Source organism: Pelobates fuscus, chromosome 6 (assembly GCF_036172605.1).
Source record: "Pelobates fuscus isolate aPelFus1 chromosome 6, aPelFus1.pri, whole genome shotgun sequence".
Taxonomy (NCBI): Eukaryota; Metazoa; Chordata; class Amphibia; order Anura; family Pelobatidae; genus Pelobates; species Pelobates fuscus.
This window is the reverse complement of record NC_086322.1, coordinates 308,530,246-308,557,616: the sequence shown is the minus strand read 5'-3', so window position 1 is coordinate 308,557,616 and position 27,371 is coordinate 308,530,246. Positions and strand designations below refer to the sequence as shown.

General features: G+C 36.7%; 1 protein-coding gene across 1 annotated transcript in view; it reads right to left on the bottom strand.

The window, feature by feature from the left end:
• Positions 1 to 5,594: 5,594 nt before the first annotated feature.
• Positions 5,595 to 27,371, bottom strand: part of DOK5 (docking protein 5) — a 188,558-nt gene continuing 166,781 nt past the window's right edge. Inside the window, exon 8 of the mRNA XM_063425686.1 lies at positions 5,595 to 5,742. Coding sequence (XP_063281756.1) covers positions 5,678 to 5,742 — 65 coding nt within the window. The 3' untranslated portion in view covers positions 5,595 to 5,677. The remainder of the gene's footprint in view (positions 5,743 to 27,371) is intronic.

The window sequence follows — 27,371 nt, the reverse complement described above, 5'->3', positions numbered from 1 at the left end:
ACGTGATTGGTTGGCTGACATTTTCTAAAGATTTGTTTGAGAACATGTATGTATAATGGTTTGGCAAATTATTTTTGTATAATGTTTGATGGAATACAAGTCTTACTTTTGATAACATGCGTACTACTGATTTTAATTTGGAATTTTAACTTTAAAGATTGAAATGTATAACTATATAAATATATGAAATTCTAATGGTTGATTCAGATTAAATATTTCAGAGTTTTCTAACTTTGAGTTTGGGTGCTATGCTTACTTAAAAGAGGCGTATCATCAAAAATGTAAATTGGAAATGTATAATGGGCACAGGGTTCCAAGACTTATAGAAGTTCAGGATAATGCTAATAATATTGTTCTTCTCACCTATTCAACATGATGATTATTAGGAGAAGAAGGGGCCACCAAGAGATCTCCAACAAATGGTGTGGGAAATATTTATATCTGGAATCTAAAACAAAATATCTAGATTTGGCACTTGGGTTCCAAGACTTTTCAGGATAATGCTAATAATGTTGTCGATCTCACATATTCTACATGATGACTAATAGGAGAAGAAGAGGTAACCAAGAAGTCTCCCACAAATGTTGTGAGAATAGGGGCTTCATCAAAATCTTTTGTTTGGTAGGTTAAGTGAAGAATTGCTGCTGATTTTAATTGCTTTCCATAGATATAAGCTGCAGGAGTTGGTGTGATAGTCATGTGATTGCCTCCTAATTTAACAGGAGTTCTCAAGGCTAACACTTTTTTTTTTCACTGTTTGCCTGCCGCTACATAGCTTTCCCTATAACTGCATTTGTGGTGCTTAATATTGACTTAACTAATTGGCTTCACAGTGGTGATCGTGGTCAGTTTATTCGGGCATCCAATCGCTTTTATTATAAACAGTTATTTAAACAGTTGGTGTTGGTTTAACTGATACCTTGCTATAATAGAGATTGAGTATTCAATTCTGTCTATATTGTAGGGATCACTTGACTGATATGGGTCTTCGGGAAAATGACTAAGCACGCTTTCCATATATTTTTGAGCAAAGTGAGGTTTCTAAATAGGGTTCCACACCAACAGATCACATAATCTCCTATTAGAGTACGTTCAGGGTTAAGAAACGATAAAGAATATGACACGTTTCCTTCATCCTATACTACAGCTAAAAACACAATATCAAAGGCTCAAATAATCCTCACAGGGGTATCAGTGAAAAAAGGAATTATTAGGAATTAGGAGCATTGCAGATTTGAATTGGTTCATTTGGTAAAAAAAAAAAATTGATTGTGAATTATTCATAATTTACAGTTTAATGAATAACAGTGAACGATAAATAAATACCATATTTGGAATATAGCATTAGTTAGGAATCTGTCTTCATCTTAGATGTAAATAATCTAAAACCTATTTCATACAGTGAAATGTATCTGATGAACCAGAAATTGTGCAGATTTAGCATATTCATTTAATTTCTTTGGATGAAATCAGCTATTTTTTCAAAATCGGTTATTATTTTTTTTTTTTAATGTAAAACTCCCTTATTAACTCCGCACAATTCCTGTTTTAGTGATTAAGATGATGGTTACATCATTTAAAAAGGATGATGTCATAATTGTTTGTTGAATTGTTGGAAAGCTAACAAACATTTATTCCATAAAAACACGTGGTATCTAGGGAAAGAGGCAGGTCAAGCGTTCATTTCACACTAATTTTAGGAGAAGCAGATGTTTGTGTGAAAATCTATGAATGCTTGATTCCACGTCTTGACTTATTACATTTAGTCTCTGCAGAGAGAAACTTGGATTCTTAACATCTTCCAACTTTTAACAGCTAGCAAGAACATTCTATCACTCTTAAGGAACCACAGGTTAATGTGTTATTGCCAACCGTCTCCCTCTGTTATAAGGAATGATCTTAAACTCTCTATAGTCAGTGGGTGTCAGTGGGGGAGGGACAGTGCCCCCTCCAGTCTATCTATTGTCCATGAGTGAAGATCAGTGCCCCCTCCCATTTTTCTATAGTCAGTAAGTGTGGGTCATTAACGCCTCCTGTCTCTCTACTGTCACTGAGGGTCACTTCCCCCTCTCTAGTCTCTCAATTGTCAGTGAGTGAGGGTTAGAGCCCCCTCCATTCTCTCTATTGTCAGTGAGTGAAGGTCAGTGCCCCCTATCAGTATCTCTAATGTCAGTGAGTGAGGATCAGTACCCCCCCCCCAGTATCTCTATTGTCAGTGAGTGAGGGTCATTGCCCCCTCCAGTCTCTCTATTGTCAGTGAGTGAGGGTTAGAGCCCCTCCAGTCTCTCTATTGTCAGTGAGTGAGGGTCAGTAACCCCCCCCCCCTCCAGTCTCTCTATTGTCAGTGAGTGAGGGTCGGTAACCCGCCAGTCTCTCTATTGTCAGTGAGTGAGGGTCATTGCCCCTTCCAGTCTCTCTATTGTCAGTGAGTGAGGGTCAGTGCCCCCTATCAGTATCTCTAATGTCAGTGAGTGAGGATCAGTACCCCCCCCCAGTATCTCTATTGTCAGTGAGTGAGGGTCATTGCCCCCTCCAGTCTCTCTATTGTCAGTGAGTGAGGGTTAGAGCCCCTCCAGTCTCTCTATTGTCAGTGAGTGAGGGTCAGTAACCCCCCCCCCCCTCCAGTCTCTCTATTGTCAGTGAGTGAGGGTCGGTAACCCGCCAGTCTCTCTATTGTCAGTGAGTGAGGGTCATTGCCCCCTCCAGTCTCTCTATTGTCAGTGAGTGAGGGTCAGTGCCCCCTCCAATCTATCTATCACTCTGATGTTGTATGTTCATTCGCACCCGCTCTTCTCTTTCTCTGACTCTCACTAAAATTCTCAATCTCTCTCTCTCCTCGAGCATATTTCCATTGGCCTTCAAACATGCAACTATAACCCCAATTCTAAAGAAGCCCAACCTTGATCCTAACTCCTCGTCCAACTACCGTCCTATCTGGCTACTGCCTTTGGCATCCAAGATCCTTGAAAGAGTTGTGTATGCGAAATTGACAGACTTCATCGAGTCCAACTCTCTGCTAGACCCACATCAGTCTGGTTTCTGCACTAAGCACTCTGTGGAATCGGCACTGACCAAAGCATCCAATGTTCTCCCGGCTGAAAAATCTTGTGGTCCTTACTCTATCCTATTATTTCCTTGACCTTTCTGCGGCTTTTGATACTGTTGATCATCAACAGCTTCTTCTCATCCTCCGCAATAACGGTCTACACGATATTGCTCTCTCGTGGTGCTCCTCCTACCTCTCCCAATGCTCTTTCTCTTGCTCTGCTTCTTCTCCCCAACTCCTCTCTGTTGGTGTCCCCCAAGGTTCAGTTCTTGTTCCCCTTCTGTTTTTTATCTATATAGCCTCCCTTGGTAAACTCATTAAGCTCCTTTGGCTTCCAATATCATTACTATGCGGATGACACGCAGATCTATCTGTCCTCTCCTGATCTCTCCTCGACCCTCTCGCTGCCTGGGTGTTCTCTTTGACTCTGACCTCTCCTTCACGCCTTAATGTTCAGTCTATCGCCAAATCCTGCGACCTCCATCTCAAAAACATTTTGTGCATCCGACCCTACTTAATGCCAGATGCGAGTTAGGTGCTGATCCATTTCACTGTCCTTTCTCACCTTGACTACTGTAATCCGCTTCTCAGTGGTCTTACGTGCTCCCAACTTGCGCCATTAATGTCCATAATGAATGTGGCAGCGAGGCTCATCTTCCTGTCTGCCCGCACTTCCCACGCCTCACCCTTCTGTCAGTCCCTACATTGGCTTCCTGTAAGATATAGGGCTCAATTTAAAATTCTGGTTCTTGTTTTCAAATCTCTACATAATGCTAATGCACAAATATATCCTGTCTAGGCCCTTACGTTCTGCTGAAGACTTATGTCTAACTTCTGTCCGTACTCCCACCTCTGATACTCGCCTTCAAGACTTCTCGAGGGCGGCATCGTTCCTGTGGAACTCACTTCCCTCCTCCGTTAGATGCTCACCCAGTCTCCACTCCTTCAAAAAATCGTTAAAAACCCGCTTCTTCATAAAAGTGTATCAATTAAACTGTTAATAGCTCCTGACTGATTCCTTTCTTGCAACTGTCATTACTCTAATACTATACTTACCTTTTGTGTCACTTTACCCCACCCCCTCTAGCATGTAAGCTCATTGGGTAGGGCCCTCAACCCCTCTGTTCCTGTGTGTCCAACTTGTCTGGTTACAATTACATGTCTGTTCGTCCACCCACTGTAAAGCGCTGCGGAATTTGATGCCGCTACATAAGTAATAACATAATAATAATAATCTATTGCCAGTGAGTGAGGGTAAGTACCCCCTCCAGTCTCTCTATTGTCAGTAAATGAGGGTCAGTACCACCTCCAGTCTGTCTGTTGTCAGTGAGTGAGGGTCAATGCCTCAATTCAAAACATTTCACCAGACACAATTCATGCAACAGTAGCACCCAGATCTCTGAGGATCCAGACATGATGAAGAGAAATAGGAGATTGATTTTTACCTGCCAAATCTGAGTGCATAATGTATTGTCTGTATAAGATGCTGTCTGCGACAAAGAATGATTTCAGCTACTTCATTTTGGGATCATGGCCATTACATACGGAATGCAGTCGCTGTCACTGGCTGTCAGCAAGGGTGGTCTCTTATTATTCTGAGAATAGAGTTTGTGGCAGTAATTTCATAGCTCTCCATCTGTCCATCTCTTATAGCTATCTCCTTCGATTAGACTTTGAAAAATGTAAATCCTGACTATGGGGAGAGGATGCTAGAACATGTTCGGTGACCATTTGTCATGGTGTAGTGCCTGTAATAGACTATTTTTACCGTGGAACTGGAGTGACTGTGTCAAATAATCTACCCCACCAAGGAGTTTGTGCACAAAAGAATGTTAATCTGTTGAAATCAAAGTTACATTGATGGTTTTTCTAATTCGACAACCTTGAGCTAAAGTTTGACATTTTTACATTGAAATCACTTTGATTTCCTGATCATTAACTGATTAGAATATAACCCTGTGTATCCCTGTGTAGTAACCAACTCTATCGGAACCATTGCAAGAGAGGGGATATTATGCATTCTCTAACTCAACATGTTTCAGCAAAGGAATACACCCCAAAAAATATAATTTGTGAAAGTTTACATATTTGTAATTAAACAAAAAATGAAATTGCTATGATACATTTGTGTGCTAGCTCACATCATTCCGTGTTTCCAAGCTTTCTTACAATTTACATTATTTATTTAAAATGAAAAAAAGCTTGCTAGTAAAGGGGTAAAAATGTTTTGTGATATATTCCAGACCAATCCTAGTAAAGTAATATTTTGCCCAAATAGAAAGGTATCGGACAGTATGCTTAAAATATTGCAAAAGCACAATAAATAAATAAAACAATTTAATTTCAGTAGATTCTCACAAAACCAGAAAAAAATATAAAACACAACAAACAAACATATATATATTAGCAATGATAATGCAAGATATAAAAAGAAATTGCTTAATTGTCCGGTTTATAAGCAAGTATGAAACAGACACATCCGTAAAGTCTAAACAGCGCAATCTTTGTAAAGGTAAAAAAAAATTGCATTGCAGCGTAAAAACAATCCACTCGTGGGCCACCCTCCTGACGGCCTCCGACTTCCCATCAAATTATTGTATAAGAAATCTGGCAGTTAGAAATGAGTCTTTATCAGTGTTCAGATCTATATGTAGGAAATGTGTCAGTTCTGTGGAGTTTCTGTGGATTGGAGAGGTCTTCTCGTGAACACAATTCATATAAGAGAAAAAGAAAGTAGTGGTTATTATACAAGCGTTAAACTATAATAATACTGTTGCCATTGTAAATAAAATCTACATCAGCTCTTAATATTTATACATTTAATGGCTTTTGTTAAAAATAATTAATGCATGCTAAAATTTGTATTGAAACATATCAGTGAACTTTGCACCTCCCTCTACTGTAATATAACCTGTAAAGTGCTGAGTACACCTGTTAGCGTTAGATAAATAAAATATGCAGACACTGTATACCTACTGTACTTACTGTACCTCCCTCTACTGTAATGTAACCTGTAAAGTGCTGAGTACACCTTTTAGCGCAATATAAATACAATATACATACACTGTATACCTACTGTACTTACTGTACCTCGCTCTACTGTAATGTAACCTGTAAAGTGCTGAGTACACCTTTTAGCGCAATATAAATACAATATACATACACTGTATACCTACTGCACTTACTGTACCTCCCTCTACTGTAATGTAACCTGTAAAGTGCTGAGTACACCTGTTAGCACTATATAAATCAAATATGCATACACTGAATACCTACTGCACTTACTGTACCTCCCTCTACTGTAATGTAACCTGTAAAGTGCTGAGTACACCTGTTAGCATTATATAAATACAATATACATACACTGTATACCTACTGCACTTACTGTACCTCCCTCTACTGTAATGTAACCTGTAAAGTGCTGAGTACACCTGTTAGCATTATATAAATATAATATACATACACTGTATACCTACTGCACTTACTGTACCTCCCTCTACTGTAATGTAACCTGTAAAGTGCTGAGTACACCTGTTAGCGCTATATAAATAAAATATACATACACTGTATACCTACTGCACTTACTGTACCTCCCTCTACTGTAATGTAACCTGTAATGTGCTGAGTACACCTGTTAGCTCTATATAAATAAAATATACATACACTGTATACCTGCTGCACTTACTGTACCTCCCTCTACTGTAATGTAACCTGTAAAGTGACGAGTACACCTGTTAGCGCTATATAAATATAATATACATACACTGTATACCTGCTGCACTTACTGTACCTCCCTCTACTGTAATGTAACCTGTAAAGTGCTGAGTACACCTGTTAGCGCTATATAAATACAATATACATACACTGTATACCTACTGCACTTACTGTACCTCCCTCTACTGTAATGTAACCTGTAACATGCTGAGTACACCAGTTAGCGCTATATAAATATAATATACATACACTGTATACCTACTGTACTCACTGTACCTCCCTCTACTGTAATGTAACCTGTAAAGTGCTGAGTACACCTTTTAGCGCAATATAAATACAAAATACATACACTGTATACCTACTGCACTTACTGTACCTCCCTCTACTGTAATGTAACCTGTAAAGTGCTGAGTACACCTGTTAGCTCTATATAAATATAATATACATACACTGTATACCTACTGCACTTACTGTACCTCCCTCTACTGTAATGTAACCTGTAACGTGCTGAGTACACCAGTTAGCGCTATATAAATATAATATACATACACTGTATACCTACTGTACTTACTGTACCTCCCTCTACTGTAATGTAACCTGTAAAGTGCTGAGTACACCTTTTAGCGCAATATAAATACAATATACATACACTGTATACCTACTGCACTTACTGTACCTCCCTCTACTGTAATGTAACCTGTAAAGTGCTGAGTACACCTGTTAGCTCTATATAAATATAATATACATACACTGTATACCTACTGCACTTACTGTACCTCCCCCTACTGTAATGTAACCTGTAACGTGCTGAGTACACCTGTTAGCGCTATATAAATAAACTATACATACACTGTATACCTACTGTACTTACTGTACCTCCCTCTACTGTAATGTAACATGTAAAGTGCTGAGTACACCTGTTAGCGCTATATAAATAAAATATACATACACTGTATACCTACTGCACTTACTGTACCTCCCTCTACTGTAATGTAACCTGTAAAGTGCTGAGTACACCTGTTAGCGCTATATAAATATAATATACATACACTGTATACCTACTGCACTTACTGTACCTCCCTCTACTGTAATGTAACCTGTAAAGTGCTGAGTACACCTGTTAGTGCTTCATAAATACAATATACATACACTGTATACCTACTGCAGCTACTGTACTTCCCTCTACTGTAATGTAACCTGTAAAGTGCTGAGTACACCCGTTAGCGCTATATAAATATACATACACTGTATACCTACTGCACTTACTGTACCTCCCTCTACTGTAATGTAACCTGCAAAGTGCTGAGTACACCTGTTAGCGTTATATAAATACAATATACATACACTGTATACCTACTGCACTTACTGTAGCTCCCTCTACTGTAATGTAACCTGTAAAGTACTGAGTACACCTGTTAGCGTTATATAAATACAATATACATACACTGTATACCTACTGCACTTACTGTACCTCCCTCTACTGTAATGTAACCTGTAAAGTACTGAGTACACCTGTTAGAGCTATATAAATACAATACACATACACTGTATACCTACTGCAGTTACTGTACTTCCCTACTGTAATGTAACCTGTAAAGTACTGAGTACACCTGTTAGCGCTATATAAATATAATATACATACACTGTATACCTACTGCACTTACTGTACCTCCCTCTACTGTAATGTAGCCTGTAAAGTGCTGAGTACACCTGTTAGCGCTATATAAATATAATACACATACACTGTATACCTACTGCACTTACTGTACCTCCCTCTACTGTAATGTAACCTGTAAAGTGCCGAGTACACCTGTTAGCGCTATATAAATAAAATATACATACACTGTATACCTACTGCACTTACTGTACCTCCCTCTACTGTAATGTAACCTGTAAAGTGCTGAGTACACCTGTTAGCGCTATGTAAATAAAATATACATACACTGTATACCTACTGCACTTACTATACCTCCCTCTACTGTAATGTAACCTGTAAAGTGCTGAGTACACCTGTTAGCTCTAAATACATAAAATATACATACACTGTATACCTACTGCACTCACTGTACCTCCCTCTACTGTAATGTAACCTGTAAAGTGCTGAGTACACCTGTTAGCACTATATAAATAAAATATACATACACTGTATACCTACAGCGCTTACTGTACCTCCCTCTACTGTAATGTAACCTGTAAAGTGCCGAGTACACCTGTTAGCACTATATAAATCAAATATGCATACACTGTATACCTACTGCACTTACTGTACCTCCCTCTACAGTAATGTAACCTGTAAAGTGCTGAGTACACCTGTTAGCGCTATATAAATATAATATACATACACTGTATACCTACTGCACTCACTGTACCTCCCTCTACTGTAATGTAACCTGTAAAGTGCTGAGTACACCTGTTAGCACTATATAAATCAAATATGCATACACTGTATACCTACTGCACTTACTGTACCTCCCTCTACTGTAATGTAACCTGTAAAGTGCTGAGTACACCTGTTAGCATTATATAAATACAATATACATACACTGTATACCTACTGCACTTACTGTACCTCCCTCTACTGTAATGTAACCTGTAAAGTGCTGAGTACACCTGTTAGCACTATATAAATATAATATACATACACTGTATACCTACTGCACTTACTGTACCTCCCTCTACTGTAATGTAACCTGTAAAGTGCTGAGTACACCTGTTAGCGCTATATAAATAAAATATACATACACTGTATACCTACTGCACTTACTGTACCTCCCTCTACTGTAATGTAACCTGTAATATGCTGAGTACACCTGTTAGCTCTATATAAATAAAATATACATACACTGTATACCTGCTGCACTTACTGTACCTCCCTCTACTGTAATGTAACCTGTAAAGTGCCGAGTACACCTGTTAGCGCTATATAAATATAATATACATACTCTGTATACCTACTGCACTTACTGTACCTCCCTCTACTGTAATGTAACCTGTAACGTGCTGAGTACACCTGTTATCACTATATAAATAAAATATACATACACTGTATACCTAGTGCACTTACTGTACCTCCCTCTACTGTAATGTAACCTGTAAAGTGCTGAGTATACCTGTTAGTGCTATATAAATATAATATACATACACTGTATACCTACTGCACTTACTGTACCTCCCTCTACTGTAATGTAACCTGTAAAGTGCTGAGTACACCTGTTAGCGCTATGTAAATAAAATATACATACACTGTATACCTACTGCACTTACTATACCTCCCTCTACTGTAATGTAACCTGTAAAGTGCTGAGTACACCTGTTAGCTCTAAATACATAAAATATACATACACTGTATACCTACTGCACTCACTGTACCTCCCTCTACTGTAATGTAACCTGTAAAGTGCTGAGTACACCTGTTAGCACTATATAAATAAAATATACATACACTGTATACCTACAGCGCTTACTGTACCTCCCTCTACTGTAATGTAACCTGTAAAGTGCCGAGTACACCTGTTAGCACTATATAAATCAAATATGCATACACTGTATACCTACTGCACTTACTGTACCTCCCTCTACAGTAATGTAACCTGTAAAGTGCTGAGTACACCTGTTAGCGCTATATAAATATAATATACATACACTGTATACCTACTGCACTCACTGTACCTCCCTCTACTGTAATGTAACCTGTAAAGTGCTGAGTACACCTGTTAGCACTATATAAATCAAATATGCATACACTGTATACCTACTGCACTTACTGTACCTCCCTCTACTGTAATGTAACCTGTAAAGTGCTGAGTACACCTGTTAGCATTATATAAATACAATATACATACACTGTATACCTACTGCACTTACTGTACCTCCCTCTACTGTAATGTAACCTGTAAAGTGCTGAGTACACCTGTTAGCACTATATAAATATAATATACATACACTGTATACCTACTGCACTTACTGTACCTCCCTCTACTGTAATGTAACCTGTAAAGTGCTGAGTACACCTGTTAGCGCTATATAAATAAAATATACATACACTGTATACCTACTGCACTTACTGTACCTCCCTCTACTGTAATGTAACCTGTAATATGCTGAGTACACCTGTTAGCTCTATATAAATAAAATATACATACACTGTATACCTGCTGCACTTACTGTACCTCCCTCTACTGTAATGTAACCTGTAAAGTGCCGAGTACACCTGTTAGCGCTATATAAATATAATATACATACTCTGTATACCTACTGCACTTACTGTACCTCCCTCTACTGTAATGTAACCTGTAACGTGCTGAGTACACCTGTTATCACTATATAAATAAAATATACATACACTGTATACCTAGTGCACTTACTGTACCTCCCTCTACTGTAATGTAACCTGTAAAGTGCTGAGTATACCTGTTAGTGCTATATAAATATAATATACATACACTGTATACCTACTGCACTTACTGTACCTCCCTCTACTGTAATGTAACCTGTAAAGTGCTGAGTACACCTGTTAGCGCTATATAAATATAATATACATACACTGTATACCTGCTGCACTTACTGTACCTCCCTCTACTGTAATGTAACCTGTAAAGTGCTGAGTACACCTGTTAGTGCTTTATAAATACAATATACATACACTGTATACCTACTGCACTTACTGTACCTCCCTCTACTGTAATGTAACCTGTAAAGTGCCGAGTACACCTGTTAGCGCTATATAAATATAATATACATACTCTGTATACCTACTGCACTTACTGTACCTCCCTCTACTGTAATGTAACCTGTAACGTGCTGAGTACACCTGTTATCACTATATAAATAAAATATACATACACTGTATACCTACTGCACTTACTGTACCTCCCTCTACTGTAATGTAACCTGTAAAGTGCTGAGTATACCTGTTAGTGCTATATAAATATAATATACATACACTGTATACCTACTGCACTTACTGTACCTCCCTCTACTGTAATGTAACCTGTAAAGTGCTGAGTACACCTGTTAGCGCTATATAAATATAATATACATACACTGTATACCTGCTGCACTTACTGTACCTCCCTCTACTGTAATGTAACCTGTAAAGTGCTGAGTACACCTGTTAGTGCTTTATAAATACAATATACATACACTGTATACCTACTGCACTTACTGTACCTCCCTCTACTGTAATGTAACCTGTAAAGTGCTGAGTACACCTGTTAGCGCTATATAAATAAAATATACTTACACTGTATACCTACTGTACTTACTGTACCTCCCTCTACTGTAATGTAACCTGTAAAGTGCTGAGTACACCTGTTAGCACTATATAAATACAATATACATACACTGTATACCTACTGCACTTACTGTACCTCCCTCTACTGTAATGTAACCTGTAAAGTGCTGAGTACACCTGTTAGCGTTATATAAATAAAATATACATACACTGTATACCTGCTGCACTTACTGTAATATAACATGTAAAGTGCACCTGTGATATAAACTTTATATACATACTCACACAGAGATCATAGAAATAAAATACCAATTGTCGCCACTAGTGGGCAGTATCATCTAGTATGAGAGATACATTTATTGGTAGTTTGAGCTGAGAAGTGTTTTAATGATTACTGGTAAAGTTCATAGAGTCAAGTGTTTAAAAAATAATCCAGAAAAAACCTTTTACTTGACGCAGGATAATTATAAATTCCAAGCAAGATCTGCGAAGTGAGTCACTGTGGGAATCAATCGCCTGACTAAATCACCCAAATAATTTAGATTGATGTAGATAATCTAGAAATGTATTTACAGAAAATATAATTTAGCATTCCTATTCTAAATTTGATTTAATTATATTTCTTGATTTCCATGAGGAGACTACGCCCGCCCTTTAATTGGTAAACCGATTTAGCTTTCATTAGCAGAAGGATGATTAGTAGCGAGTTAGACCTTTCAATGAATGAATTTTCAGCTTAGAGGGGGAGGGGTTCTACAATGTCAATTAATAATATAATCAGCTTTTACTGCTCCTACACAAGGAAAATAACTGGATATCCATTACTGAACCACAATGCATTCTCTAACAGTATTAACGAGCTTCAGCTGTGCATTATGGGAAGTGTGTAAGAAGCATTATAATTTTACCACTTTAGTTCATTTCATTTCCCTTCTGATTATAGAATTTGAATAAAAACTGTAAAGTCAATTTAAAGCAGAGAATTAGAAAAACTTGAATTCAGAAGGTGTTGGTTTCGAGTTTCAAATTTCGGCTGATTGGCAGGTTATCCGAATCCCATAATTCCAACTGGTTTATGGAGGTAAAACTGAACGAATGACTTTCACAATAATTGGTTTGTTAGTCCAAGGTTTAACCGCGGCAGCAAGCAATGATTGATGGGAAAAAAGATGGTCGATGGTTAGGGGACACTAATTGTTTATATTATTCACAGATCACGTGACAAGTGACCACTAGGGGAAAAAAGAGGAGCAGTGAGAACATCTATATTGATATGTTATAAACGTGCGCATTGTGGTCAGCAGCATTCACTATCCTGTTTGCTAATAGAAAGAACAGCAAGCGATTTAAATAAATCCAGTGAGTACGATCTTATATCCTATAGTTATACATAGTATCATATTCTCTTATATCCGATCTTCATACATAGTATCATATTCTCTTATATCCGATCTTCATACATAGTATCATATTCCCTTATATCCTATCTTTATACATAGTATATTATTCTCTTATATCCGATCTTCATACATAGTATCGTACTCACTTATATCCTATCTTTATACATAGTATCGTACTCCCTTATATCCCATCTTTATACATAGTATCATATTCTCTTATATCCTATCTTTATACATAGTATCGTACTCTCTTATATCCTATCTTTATACATAGTATCGTATTCTCTTATATCCTATCTTTATACATAGTATTGTACTCTCTTATATCCTATCTTTATACATAGTATCGTACTCCCTTATATCCTATCTTTATACATAGTATCATATTCTCTTATATCCTATCTTTATACATAGTATCGTACTCTCTTATATCCTATCTTTATACATAGTATCGTACTCTCTTATATCCTATCTTTATACATAGTATCGTACTCTCTTATATCCTATCTTTATACATAGTATCGTACTCTCTTATATCCTATCTTTATACATAGTATCGTACTCCCTTATATCCTATCTTTATACATAGTATCGTACTCCCTTATATCCGATCTTCATACATAGTATCATATTCTCTTATATCCGATCTTCATACATAGTATCATATTCCCTTATATCCTATCTTTATACATAGTATCATATTCTCTTATATCCGATCTTCATACATAGTATCGTACTCCCTTATATCCCATCTTTATACATAGTATCATATTCTCTTATATCCTATCTTTATACATAGTATCGTACTCTCTTATATCCTATCTTTATACATAGTATCGTATTCTCTTATATCCTATCTTTATACATAGTATTGTACTCTCTTATATCCTATCTTTATACATAGTATCGTACTCCCTTATATCCTATCTTTATACATAGTATCATATTCTCTTATATCCTATCTTTATACATAGTATCGTACTCTCTTATATCCTATCTTTATACATAGTATCGTACTCTCTTATATCCTATCTTTATACATAGTATCGTACTCTCTTATATCCTATCTTTATACATAGTATCGTACTCTCTTATATCCTATCTTTATACATAGTATCGTACTCCCTTATATCCTATCTTTATACATAGTATCGTACTCTCTTATATCCTATCTTTATACATAGTATTGTACTCCCTTATATCCTATCTTTATACATAGTATCGTATTCCCTTATATCCTATCTTTATACGTAGTATCGTACTCTCTTATATCCTATCTTTATACATAGTATCGTACTCTCTTATATCCTATCTTTATACATAGTATTGTACTCCCTTATATCCTATAGTTATACATAGTATCGTACTCCCTTATATCCTATCTTTATACATAGTATCGTACTCTCTTATATCCTATCTTTATACATAGTATCGTACTCTCTTATATCCTATCTTTATACATAGTATCGTACTCTCTTATATCCTATCTTTATACATAGTATCGTACTCCCTTATATCCTATCTTTATACATAGTATCGTACTCTCTTATATCCTATCTTTATACATAGTATTGTACTCCCTTATATCCTATCTTTATACATAGTATCGTATTCCCTTATATCCTATCTTTATACGTAGTATCGTACTCTCTTATATCCTATCTTTATACATAGTATCGTACTCTCTTATATCCTATCTTTATACATAGTATTGTACTCTCTTATATCCTATCTTTATACATAGTATCGTACTCTCTTATATCCTATCTTTATACATAGTATTGTACTCCCTTATATCCTATCTTTATACATAGTATCGTACTCTCTTATATCCTATCTTTATACATAGTATCGTACTCTCTTATATCCTATCTTTATACATTGTATCGTACTCCCTTATATCCTATCTTTATACATAGTATCGTACTCACTTATATCCTATCTTTATACATAGTATCGTACTCACTTATATCCTATCTTTATACATAGTATCGTACTCCCTTATATCCTATCTTTATACATAGTATCGTACTCTCTTATATCCTATCTTTATACATAGTATTGTACTCTCTTATATCATATCTTTATACATAGTATTGTACTCCCTTATATCCTATCTTTATACACAGTATAGTATTCCCTTATATCCTATAGTTATACAAAGTATCGTACTCCCTTATATCCTATCTTTATACATAGTATCATATTCTCTTATATCCTATCTTTATACATAGTATCGTACTCTCTTATATCCTATCTTTATACATAGTATTGTACTCTCTTATATCCTATCTTTATACATAGTATCGTACTCTCTTATATCCTATCTTTATACATAGTATTGTACTCTCTTATATCCTATCTTTATACATAGTATCGTACTCTCTTATATCCTATCTTTATACATAGTATCGTATTCCCTTATATCCTATCTTTATACATAGGATCGTACTCTCTTATATCCTATCTTTATACATAGTATTGTACTCTCTTATATCCTATCTTTATACATAGTATCATATTCTCTTATATCCTATCTTTATACATAGTATCGTACTCTCTTATATCCTATCTTTATACATAGTATTGTACTCTCTTATATCCTATCTTTATACATAGTATCGTACTCTCTTATATCCTATCTTTATACATAGTATTGTACTCTCTTATATCCTATCTTTATACATAGTATCATATTCTCTTATATCCTAACTTTATACATAGTATCGTACTCCCTTATATCCTATCTTTATACATAGTATCGTACTCTCTTATATCCTATCTTTATACATAGTATTGTACTCTCTTATATCCTATCTTTATACATAGTATCATATTATCTTATATCCTATCTTTATACATAGTATCGTACTCTCTTATATCCTATCTTTATACATAGTATCATATTCTCTTATATCCTATCTTTATACATAGTATCGTATTCCCTTATATCCTATCTTTATACATAGTATTGTACTCTCTTATATCCTATCTTTATACATAGTATCATATTCTCTTATATCCTATCTTTATACATTGTATCGTACTCCCTTATATCCTATCTTTATACATAGTATCGTACTCCCTTATATCCTATCTTTATACATAGTATCGTACTCTCTTATATGCTATCTTTATACATAGTATCGTATTCCCTTATATCCTATCTTTATACATAGTATCGTACTCCCTTATATCCTATCTTTATACATACTATCGTACTCTCTTATATCCTATCTTTATACATAGTATCGTACTCCCTTATATCCTATCTTTATACATAGTATCGTACTCTCTTATATCCTATCTTTATACATAGTATCGTATTCCCTTATATCCTATCTTTATACGTAGTATCGTACTCTCTTATATCCTATCTTTATACATAGTTTCGTACTCCCTTATATCCTATCTTTATACATAGTATCGTACTCCCTTATATCCTATCTTTATACATAGTATCGTACTCTCTTATATCCTATCTTTATACATAGTTTTGTACTCTCTTATATCCTATCTTTATTCATAGTTTTGTACTCTCTTATATCCTATCTTTATACATTGTATCGTACTCTCTTATATCCTATCTTTATACATAGTATCGTACTCCCTTATATCCTATCTTTATACATAGTATCATACTCTCTTATATCCTATCTTTATACATAGTATCGTACTCCCTTATATCCTATCTTTATACATAGTATCATACTCTCTTATATCCTATCTTTATACATAGTATCGTACTCTCTTATATCCTATCTTTATACATAGTATCGTACTCCCTTATATCCTATCTTTATACATAGTATCATACTCTCTTATATCCTATCTTTATACATAATATCATACTCCCTTATATCCTATCTTTATATGTAGTATCGTACTCTCTTATATCCTATCTTTATACATAGTATCATACTCCCTTATATCCTATCTTTATACATAGTATCGTACTCTCTTATATTCTATCTTTATACATAGTATCGTACTCCCTTATATCCTATCTTTATACATATTATCGTACTCCCTTATATCTTATCTTTATACATAGTATCGTACTCCCTTATATCCTATCTTTATACATAGTATCGTACTCCCTTATATCCTATCTTCATACATAGTATCATACTCCCTTATATCCTATCTTTATACATAGTATCGTATTCCCTTATATCCTATCTTTATACATAGTATCGTACTCCCTTATATCCTATCTTTATACATAGTATCGTACTCTCTTATATCCTATCTTTATACATAGTATCGTACTCCCTTATATCCTATCTTTATACATAGTATCGTACTCCCTTATATCCTATCTTTATATATAGCATCATACTCTCTTATATCCTATCTTTATACATAGTATCATACTCCCTTATATCCTATCTTTATACATAGTATCGTACTCTCTTATATTCTATCTTTATACATAGTATCGTACTCCCTTATATCCTATCTTTATACATATTATCGTACTCCCTTATATCTTATCTTTATACATAGTATCGTACTCCCTTATATCATATCTTTATACATAGTATCATATTCTCTTATATCCTATCTTTATACATTGTATCGTACTCCCTTATATCCTATCTTTATACATTGTATCGTATTCCCTTATATCATATCTTTATACATATTATCGTACTCTCTTATATCCTGTCTTTATACATAGTATCGTACTCCCTTATATCCTATCTTTATACATAGTATCATATTCTCTTATATCCTATCTTTATACATAGTATCGTACTCCCTTATATCCTATCTTTATACATAGTATCGTATTCCCTTATATCCTATCTTTATACATATTTATTTATTTATTTATTTATTAAAAATTCTTAAGAAACGCAGTCTTATTACCCATAGGGTCTCGATGCGCATACCAGCAATCAAAAACAAGCAAAACAATATCCAGCACACAACAGCATTATAATCACATGCATTTGAACCAGGTTAAAAATTTCATGTCATCCCGTATGCCTGAGCAAATAAAACTGTTTTTAAGCTCCGGCGGAACTTCAGTAGATCATTCTCAAGTCTTAATGTCAGAGGCAGGGAGTTCCTTATATCCTATCTTTATACATAGTATCGTACTCCCTTATATCCTATCTTTATACATAGTATCGTATTCCCTTATATCCTATCTTTATACATAGTATCGTACTCCCTTATATCCTATCTTTATACATAGTATCGTACTCTCTTATATCCTATCTTTATACATAGTATCGTACTCCCTTATATCCTATCTTTATACATAGTATCGTACTCCCTTATATCCTATCTTTATATATAGCATCATACTCTCTTATATCCTATCTTAGTATCGTACTCCCTTATATGATACATAGTATCGTACTCCCTTATATCCTATCTTTATACATAGTATCGTACTCAGGGCCGCCACCAGAAATTTTGGGGCCCCTAACTCAGCTCAGGGTCTGGGCCCCCTGGGGCCCGCCTCCAAATACCGCCCACTGGGTCCACACACAGACACAAACGCACACACTGATACAAAAGGACACAGATACATACTAACAGACACACATACTGAAACAGACATACATGCATACAGGCATACATACTGACACATACTGAGACATACACACAGGCATACATAGTGACAGACAGACACATAATAACATACATACAGACACCGACATACATACATACACACACACACACACATTCATACAGACATACACACATACATTCATAATGGCATACAGACATACACTCATAATGGCATATGACCTATCTTTATACATAGTATCGTACTCTCTTATATCCTATCTTTATACATAGTATCATACTCCCTTATATCCTATCTTTATACATAGTATCGTATTCTCTTATATCCTATCTTTATACATAGTATCGTACTCCCTTATATCCTATCTTTATACATAGTATCATACTCCCTTATATCCTATCTTTATACATAGTATCGTACTCCCTTATATCCTATCTTTATACATAGTATCGTACTCTCTTATATCCTATCTTTATACATAGTATCGTACTCCCTTACATCCTATCTTTATACATAGTATCGTACTCCCTTATATCCTATCTTCATACATAGTATCGTACTCTCTTATATCCTATCTTTATACATAGTATCGTACTCCCTTATATCCTATCTTTATACATAGTATCGTATTCTCTTATATCCTATCTTTATACATAGTATCATATTCTCTTATATCCTATCTTTATACATAGTATCGTACTCCCTTATATCCTATCTTTATACATAGTATCATATTCTCTTATATCCTATCTTTATACATAGTATCGTACTCCCTTATATCCTATCTTTATACATAGTATCGTACTCCCTTATATCCTATCTTTATACATAGTATCGTACTCCCTTATATCCTATCTTTATACATAGTATCGTACTCTCTTATATCCTATCTTTATACATAGTATCGTACTCACTTATATCCTATCTTTATACATAGTATCGTACTCTCTTATATCCTATCTTTATACATAGTATCGTACTCCCTTACATCCTATCTTTATACATAGTATCGTACTCCCTTATATCCTATCTTCATACATATTATCGTACTCTCTTATATCCTATCTTTATACATAGTATCGTACTCCCTTATATCCTATCTTAATACATAGTATCGTACTCCCTTATATCCTATCTTTATACATAGTATCGTACTCCCTTATATCCTATCTTGATACATAGTATTGTAAGCTCTTATATCCTATAGTTACCCAGCGCACTCTCTCATTTACTAAACAGCAAGTTCAAGTCTCACAGAACATATATTGCATAAGTCTGTCACAACATCAATGTACCCCATTCTTGGCAGGTCCTAATGTCTGCACATATTGATTAACCCACTTACTTGGGAATGCTTCCTACTGTCTCTCTCTCTAATATTTATATCATGTATATATTTTGCAGTACACTGATTGGCCCATTTTTGAGCCCTTTTAGTTCACTTGAATCATTTTCCCGAATATTTTTTGTGGACGATATTCGTACATGCAGAACCGCCAAAAAGAGCGTCAGAGATCCCGAACCGCATGGCCCATCTGAATGAATTGAACACTGTTACAGATATATATGTGAAATCAATCTTCAAGATCTTTCTTCTCCTGGTTTTCACACTTTGAGAAAGTACATGATTCAGAAAAGCTTCTCAGCTCTGTCAGAACTGTGCAATTTAATTATAGAATCGAACGGCAAGCTCCATTCATTAGCCTGTAGCCAGCACAATTTACTTTATGGTCCAGATACAGACTGGAAAAATCTGTAATCTGCAGGATAAAAAATATTTTCTTGCGTTCTTTCTAAACTGGCTATGTTCAAGGCTAAATAAACATCCGTAGCTAAATTTATGGAATGATTGTAGGGGACTTTAGAGCTGTATTGGGAAAAGATTGCCAGTGGGATTTGTCTGCGTTACCCAGAGGCAACAATGTTTGAACCCCATGGATTTAACTGTGAAAAAATTACAGCATCTGTCCTGTAATCATCATCTAATAAAGTATTATGTGGATAAGGTAAAAGCGGAAAAAATAGACTTAACCAAATTTAGTTTAACTATTTTTCCAATTACCATCTAAACAATTATAATCCAAAATGTAAAATATTTACACAGGTGGATGAAACCTACACCCATAATCTATTATAACTTGGTACATGAGTGCAGGAAGGTCCCCAAATGGGAGTACAGTGTGGACAACTGAACCCTACATTAGGGTACCTGAGTACACCTGAGTCCACCTGGCACGACGCTTGCCCAATTCTGTATTGTTAGCAGGAATTGTTAAATATCTCATAAATTTATTATTTAATTTGTCCATAGAGAAATATATTTGCAGCTGATTGTAAACTGTCTTAAACCACTTGAGAAGCTTGTGGTTATAGTGTTAATGTCTTAGTAGATCAGTTGCTCACAGATTGTTCTTTCTATTTTCCACAACATGCGCATGACACTAATTTTATCACATTTGTGAATGTAAATAATAGATGGGACAATGTGATGACTTTACGCCTGCAGTTAATTTGTGCAATGTGCAGGAGGATTTTTGCTGATTTTCCATCCCTACTCCATCCCAGGAGTTAGATTTTCTGCATGAATACTGTTGGATGTGTTCCTTTGAAAACCAATTAAAACAGAACCAACATTTCTTATGAAATTAAAGCATTGAATAGAACATTGAATATGACATGTATTATTTAATATTAATGTAAAGAATTAGTCATTGACATCCCAATCCAGTTCAGGCCTGGCACAGCCTGGCACAGCCTGGCACACCTTCCATTGAAACATTCTGTACTTTGTTCAATGGTATGTACAAAGGACGAGACATATCACAAGAAGCCAAGATGGACGCACTCAGTTCTAGGACAGAGCTAAGCTGACAGTGTGAATTGACACATTTAGTTTTATACTAAACACACATTTGAGTAAACATAATATTAGAAATTGACTGGGAGTGACAGCTTCCCTTTAGCATTCACTGGCATTAAGAGGAAAACATATATTTTGTTTGATGGGCTTTGAAACCACCCATTAGAGAATGGCATATTTAAGAATGTAGGTATTTACCAACCTACAAAAGAATAAATGCTGTATTTTCTCTTCTCTGTTTGGTGTAATAATAATGTTAATACAAGTCAGAATGGGCTCAATATTAGTATTAATAAAAGTCACGCTGAGCTCTAAAAACAAATGTACAGTATTGTTTTGGCACCGTGCACAGAACCATAACTTTAGCAAAGAAGAAAACGAAAAATGTTCAGAAATCAGCATGGAAATTAAAAACAGACACATAGTGTGGTCAAGCAGAAAAAATATGACATGCCAGAAGACACATTAGCACTAATTACAGATGCCTGATATAGTATTTACGGAAATCAATATTCTTTGGAACTTAATGAGCATAAAACAGATTCATAACTGCTGTCTAAATGTATTAATTAAGGAGGTGAGGATTATTTCTCTGTTCTTTAAAATAATTACCGTCCTCTGTGTTCATTCAGACAGAAACCGTCGACATTCATTTGGGCACAGAGCAATTAAAAGGCCCATTTATCAAGGGGTCTGATAGACTACAATCCAAAACAATTTATTTTTGCATTAGCTGCACTAATGCATTGGAGATGCACACCCACATTCAACAAGCTCTACAATCAATGCTCCGCAGCTGCTAAAACAGTGACCTCTGCTATCGAGCCACCATTTGCGGACAGTGGGTGTCCCATTGAAATAAGGGTGGGCATAGTCTGAAGAATGCAGCAAAACAGTACAAAAAAAGTAATAACAAATAAAACATTCAGAGACATGTTCCACTGGAGAGAAGATCCGTGTCCTCCATGTCAGAACGTGTCATGGGAGGCAAACTGATCTCATTTTATATGAAATCATATTAAGAACTTATAGGCGAAGTATATTAAAGTAAGGGGGAATCTTAACTATTTTCCCATAAATAATGATTTCTAGTCATTTCCCATTTATTTGAAGGTACTACATGGAGTTTTTAGAAAAATGATATATTTTGTCTCTTTTCTTGATCTCGTACAGAATTACATTTACACTTCTAAATGATGGAAGATATCGAGCATTATGTGAGGATGTTTCTTCCCTAGTTGCCCATTCCTTGGTTATTTCTCACGTTGGAACTATCACAACTAACCATAAAAGGATTTCTGGAAATATCTTCTCCCATCCCCAGTCTGTCCATGTCTGTCTCTCATAATACATATTACATTTTGTGCCTGAAGTTATACAATTCTATTGTCCTATCTCAGTAAAACAATTACCGTTTAGATAACAACATTAATCCTTTCTTACTAGTGGAACATTGGTCCTGATTTATCTCCTGGTGTTTAAAATTCAAATTTAAATTCATGCTAGCTGATTGTACAGTTAAGCTGATTACATTGCCCTCTGCTGGCCTTTCTTGGCAACATCTACTTCTTATTCTTAGTGGCTATCACTGGATTTTATTGCCCTCTGCTGGTCCTTCTTGGCAACATCTACTTCTTACTCTTAGTGGCTATCACTGGATTTTATTGCCCTCTGCTGGCCTTTCTTGGCAACGTCTACTTCTTACTCTTAGTGTCTATCACTGGATTTTATTGCCCTCTGCTGGCCTTTCTTGGCAACGTCTACTTCTTAATCTTAGTGGCTATCACTGGGTTTTTATTGCCCTTTGCTGGCCTTTCTTGGCAACATCTACTTCTTATTCTTAGTGGCTATCACTAGATTTTATTGCCCTCTGCTGGTCCTTCTTGGCAACATCTACTTCTTACTCTTAGTGGCTATCACTGGATTTTATTGCCCTCTGCTGGCCTTTCTTGGCAACGTCTACTTCTTACTCTTAGTGTCTATCACTGGATTTTATTGCCCTCTGCTGGCCTTTCTTGGCAACGTCTACTTCTTACTCTTAGTGGCTATCACTGGGTTTTTATTGCCCTTTGCTGGCCTTTCTTGGCAACATCTACTTCTTATTCTTAGTGGCTATCACTAGATTTTATTGCCCTCTGCTGGTCCTTCTTGGCAACATCTACTTCTTACTCTTAGTGGCTATCACTGGATTTTATTGCCCTTTGCTGGCCTTTCTTGGCAACATCTACTTCTTACTCTTAGTGGCTATCACTGGATTTTATTGCCCTCTGCTGGTCCTTCTTGGCAACGTCTACTTCTTACTCTTAGTGGCTATCACTGGATTTTATTGCCCTTTGCTGGCCCTTCTTGGCAACATCTACTTCTTATTCTTAGTGGCTATCATTGGATTTTATTGCCCTCTGCTGGTCCTTCTAGGCAACATCTACTTCTTACTCTTAGTGGCTATCACTGGATTGTATTGCCCTTTGCTGGCCTTTCTTGGCAACATCTACTTCTTATTCTTAGTGGCTATCACTGGATTTTATTGCCCTTTGCTGGCCCTTCTTGTCAACGTCTCCTTCTTACTCTTAGTGGCTATCACTGGATTTTATTGCCCTCTGCTGGTCCTTCTTGGCAACATCTACTTCTTACTCTTAGTGGCTATCACTGGATTGTATTGCCCTCTGCTGGCCTTTCTTGGCAACATCTTCTTCTTACTCTTAGTGGCTATCACTGGATTTTATTGCCCTCTGCTGGTCCTTCTTGGCAACATCTACTTCTTACTCTTAGTGGCTATCACTGGATTTTATTGCCCTCTGCTGGTCCTTCTTGGCAACATCTACTTCTTACTCTTAGTGGCTATCACTGGATTTTATTGCCCTCTGCTGGCCTTTCTTGGCAACATCTACTTCTTACTCTTAGTGGCTATGACTGGGTTTTATTGCCCTTTGCTGGCCCTTCTTGTCAACGTCTCCTTCTTACTCTTAGTGGCTATCACTGGATTTTATTGCGCTCTGCTGGTCCTTCTTGGCAACATCTACTTCTTACTCTTAGTGGCTATCACTGGATTGTATTGCCCTCTACTGGCCCTTCTTGGCAACGTCTACTTCTTACTCTTAGTGGCTATCACTGGATTGTATTGCCCTCTGCTGGTCCTTCTTGGCAACATCTACTTCTTACTCTTAGTGGCTATCACTAAATTGTATTGCCCTCTGCTGGCCCTTCTTGGCAACGTCTACTTCTTACTCTTAGTGGCTATGACTGGATTGTATTGCCCTCTGCTGGCCTTTCTTGGCAACGTCTACTTCTTACTCTTAGTGGCTATGACTGGATTGTATTGCCCTCTGCTGGCCCTTCTTGGCAACGTCTACTTCTTACTCTTAGTGGCTATCACTTGATTGTATTGCCCTCTGCTGGTCCTTCTTGGCAACAACTACTTCTTACTCTTAGTGGCTATCACTGGATTGTATTGCCCTCTGCTGGCCTTTCTTGGCTACATCTACTTCTTACTCTTAGTGGCTATAACTGGATTTTATTGCCCTCTGCTGGCCTTTCGTGGCAACGTCTACTTCTTACTCTTAGTGGCTATCACTGGATTGTATTGCCCTCTTCTGGCCTTTCTTGGCAACGTCTACTTCTTACTCTTAGTGGCTATGACTGGATTGTATTGCCCTCTGCTGGTCCTTCTTGGCAACATCTACTTCTTATTCTTAGTGGCTATCACTGGATTTTATTGCCCTCTGCTGGTCCTTCTTGGCAACATCTACTTCTTACTCTTAGTGGCTATGACTGGATTGTATTGCCCTCTGCTGGTCCTTCTTGGCAACATCTACTTCTTACTCTTAGTGGCTATGACTGGATTGTATTGCCCTCTGCTGGCCTTTCTTGGAAACATCTACTTCTTATTCTTAGTGGCTATCACTGGATTTTATTACCCTCTGCTGGCCTTTCTTGGCAACGTCTACTTCTTACTCTTAGTGGCTATCACTGGATTGTATTGCCCTCTGCTGGCCTTTCTTGGCAACATCTACTTCTTACTCTTAGTGGCTATCACTGGATTTTATTGCCCTTTGCTGGCCTTTCTTGGCAACATCTACTTCTTACTCTTAGTGGCTATGACTGGATTGTATTGCCCTCTGCTGGCCTTTCTTGGCAACATCTACTTCTTACTCTTAGTGGCTATGACTGGATTGTATTGCCCTTTGCTGGCCTTTCTTGGCAACGTCTACTTCTTACTCTTAGTGGCTATGACTGGATTGTATTGCCCTTTGCTGGCCTTTATTGGCAACGTCTACTTCTTACTCTTAGTGGCTATGACTGCATTGTATTACCCTTTGCTGGCCTTTCTTGGCAACATCTACTTCTTACTCTTAGTGGCTATCACTAAATTGTATTGCCCTCTGCTGGCCCTTCTTGGCAACGTCTACTTCTTACTCTTAGTGGCTATGACTGGATTGTATTGCCCTCTGCTGGCCTTTCTTGGCAACGTCTACTTCTTACTCTTAGTGGCTATGACTGGATTGTATTGCCCTCTGCTGGCCCTTCTTGGCAACGTCTACTTCTTACTCTTAGTGGCTATCACTGGATTGTATTGCCCTCTGCTGGTCCTTCTTGGCAACATCTACTTCTTATTCTTAGTGGCTATCACTGGATTTTATTGCCCTCTGCTGGTCCTTCTTGGCAACATCTACTTCTTACTCTTAGTGGCTATGACTGGATTGTATTGCCCTCTGCTGGTCCTTCTTGGCAACATCTACTTCTTACTCTTAGTGGCTATGACTGGATTGTATTGCCCTCTGCTGGCCTTTCTTGGAAACATCTACTTCTTATTCTTAGTGGCTATCACTGGATTTTATTACCCTCTGCTGGCCTTTCTTGGCAACGTCTACTTCTTACTCTTAGTGGCTATCACTGGATTGTATTGCCCTCTGCTGGCCTTTCTTGGCAACATCTACTTCTTACTCTTAGTGGCTATCACTGGATTTTATTGCCCTTTGCTGGCCTTTCTTGGCAACATCTACTTCTTACTCTTAGTGGCTATGACTGGATTGTATTGCCCTCTGCTGGCCTTTCTTGGCAACATCTACTTCTTACTCTTAGTGGCTATGACTGGATTGTATTGCCCTTTGCTGGCCTTTCTTGGCAACGTCTACTTCCTACTCTTAGTGGCTATGACTGGATTGTATTGCCCTTTGCTGGCCTTTATTGGCAACGTCTACTTCTTACTCTTAGTGGCTATGACTGCATTGTATTGCCCTTTGCTGGCCTTTCTTGGCAACATCTACTTCTTACTCTTAGTGGCTATGAGTGGATTTTATTGCCCTCTGCTGGCCTTTCTTGGCAACATCTACTTCTTACTCTTAGTGGCTATCACTGGATTGTATTGCCCTTTGCTGGCCTTTCTTGGCAACGTCTACTTCTTACTCTTAGTGGCTATCACTGGATTTTATTGCCCTCTGCTGGCCTTTCTTGGCAACGTCTACTTCTTACTCTTAGTGGCTATCACTGGATTGTATTGCCCTCTGCTGGCCTTTCTTGGTAACATCTACTTTTTACTCTTAGTGGCTATCACTGGGTTTTTATTGCCCTCT